Source organism: Myotis davidii, unplaced genomic scaffold (assembly GCF_000327345.1).
Source record: "Myotis davidii unplaced genomic scaffold, ASM32734v1 scaffold1305, whole genome shotgun sequence".
Classification (NCBI taxonomy): Eukaryota; Metazoa; Chordata; class Mammalia; order Chiroptera; family Vespertilionidae; genus Myotis; species Myotis davidii.
The window spans coordinates 1,561-3,567 of NW_006296224.1; the positions used below are offsets into that span (position 1 = coordinate 1,561).

Consider the following 2,007-nt stretch of genomic DNA (forward strand, 5'->3'; position numbering starts at 1 on the left):
CATAGAGCCCACCCCAGCCTCTCCTGCCTCCTCACTTGTAGAGGTTCGAGTTTTGTGGAGGATCTGATTGAGGAAAATAGCAAGGAGAATCTTTCAGCTTCAAAATAAAAGCATCATTCAATGCACATTCTTATTCCCAAACCCCAGAAAGGCAACATGACCCATGGTGGTAAACGAGAGCAAGAGGAAGCCCTATCCACACGCCTCTGGGGGAGCACTCCTGGGTCCTCACCAAAAACCCTGAGGAAGGAGGACTCTCACTCCCGGAGGCTGCCCCCAAAGGAATGGGGTCAGGGTGGCGTGTCTCAGGAAAGGAGGAAGGAGGGGGGTCAGGACAAGACCCCTTGTGGCCAGCATCCTTGAGTCCTTTCCCATCTGGGGTCGCCCCTAGGATGACAAGGTCAGGCATGCAGCCCAGGGTCCCAGCTGCACCTTATATGCAGACTCCATGCAAATGGGGCTCTCCTCCTTCTTAAAAAGGGGGATCCTTACCCGGCATGTTGGGGAGACACCCAGAACCCAAGCGCCTGAGACAGGACCTCAGCGGCTCCACCATGGACTTGGTGCCAAGCTGCGTTTTCCTCCTGATCATTTCTCAAGGTCGTTCTCAGGAGTGGGGAGCGCTGGGACCTGTGCCTGTGCCTGTTGGTGCTTCCATGTGATTCTCAGTCCACCTTGTGTCTCTGTGTTTGCAGGTGTCCACTGTGAGGAGCAGCTGGTGGAGTCTGGGGGAGGCCTGGTGCAGCCTGGGGGGTCTCTGAGACTCTCCTGTGCAGCCTCTGGGTTCACCTTCAGTAGCTACTACATGAGCTGGGTCCACCAGGCTCCAGGGAAGGGGCTGGAGTGGGTCTCATACATCAGTACTGGTGGTAGCACCTACTACGCCAACTCAGTGAAGGGCCGTTTCACCATCTCCAGAGACAACACCAACAACATGCTTTCTCTGCAAATGAACAGCCTGAGAGCCGAGGACACGGCCGTGTATTACTGTGCGAGAGACACAGTGAGAGGGAATCAGTGTGAGCCCCGACACTAACCTCCGTGAGGGAGATAGCAGGGCTGGGCTGCAGAGGGCGCTAGGACACCAAGGGTCGCTCAGGACCAGCAAACCCAGGGTCCCAGTTAGTTGGAGCTTTGGGCAGCAGGGGATGATCAGAACTGGGTGGATTCAGGACCCACTAAACCCAAGAAACCAGCCCAGAGGCAGCTGCAGGGAGAGGGAGAACAGGGATGTCCGTTAATTTTCTTTCCTCTTCATCATAAAGAATAAAATAATGAATCTCTAGGAGCTCTGTTTCACCTGTTGCCATTGACTCGCTCTTCCTTGGATCCAGGCCTGAAAGAGCAGGTGTTTCAAGGATTCAGTGAGGACCATGGTCAGGAGGCTGCTGCTCACAGAACTAACAGACCCACTGTGTCACCCACTGTGTCAGCCACTGTGTCCTCACCCACTGTGACCTCACCGTGTCCTCACCCACTGTGTCACCCAATGTGTCCTCACCCACTGTGTCACCCACTGTGTCCTCACCCACTGTGTCACCCACTGTGTCCTCACCCACTGTGTCATCTGTCACTGTGGCCTCACCCACTGTGTCCTCACCCACTGTCACCTCACTCACTGTGTCCTCACCCTCTGTGGCTCAGGCTGCGCCTCCGATCCAGGGCGTCTCTGCCGTAGAGCCCATGGGCCATGGGGCTCCTTCCCACGCGGACGGGGCTGGAACGCCTGCCAAAGCTGCACACACAGGGACCTGGGGCCTCCGAAGCTAAGGAAATGCATCCAGAGAGCAAGGACCCCGTCCCCCATCCAGGCCAAAGACCACAGGGGTGTGCTGAGCCCCGCACAGGCCAGGAGGTTTCTGGTCCTGCCTGTGTCACTGTGGTACAATAGCGGGTGGTACCACAGTGACACTCGCCCAGCCTGAAACCCTCGCCAGAATGTGGCCCAGCAGCCCTGGGGCTCTGAGGTGCAGCGCCGCCCTTCCGGCCAGGAGATGCCCCCACACT

General features: G+C 57.3%; 1 gene segment (V, D, J or C); it reads left to right on the top strand.

Annotated features, from left to right (window-relative positions):
• Nucleotides 1–497: 497 nt before the first annotated feature.
• On the top strand, nt 498–1,036 carry LOC107184293. The segment is given in 2 exon segments: nt 498–600; nt 696–1,036. Coding segments are annotated over 2 exon segments (444 nt in total).
• The last annotated feature ends 971 nt before the right edge of the window (nt 1,037–2,007 follow it).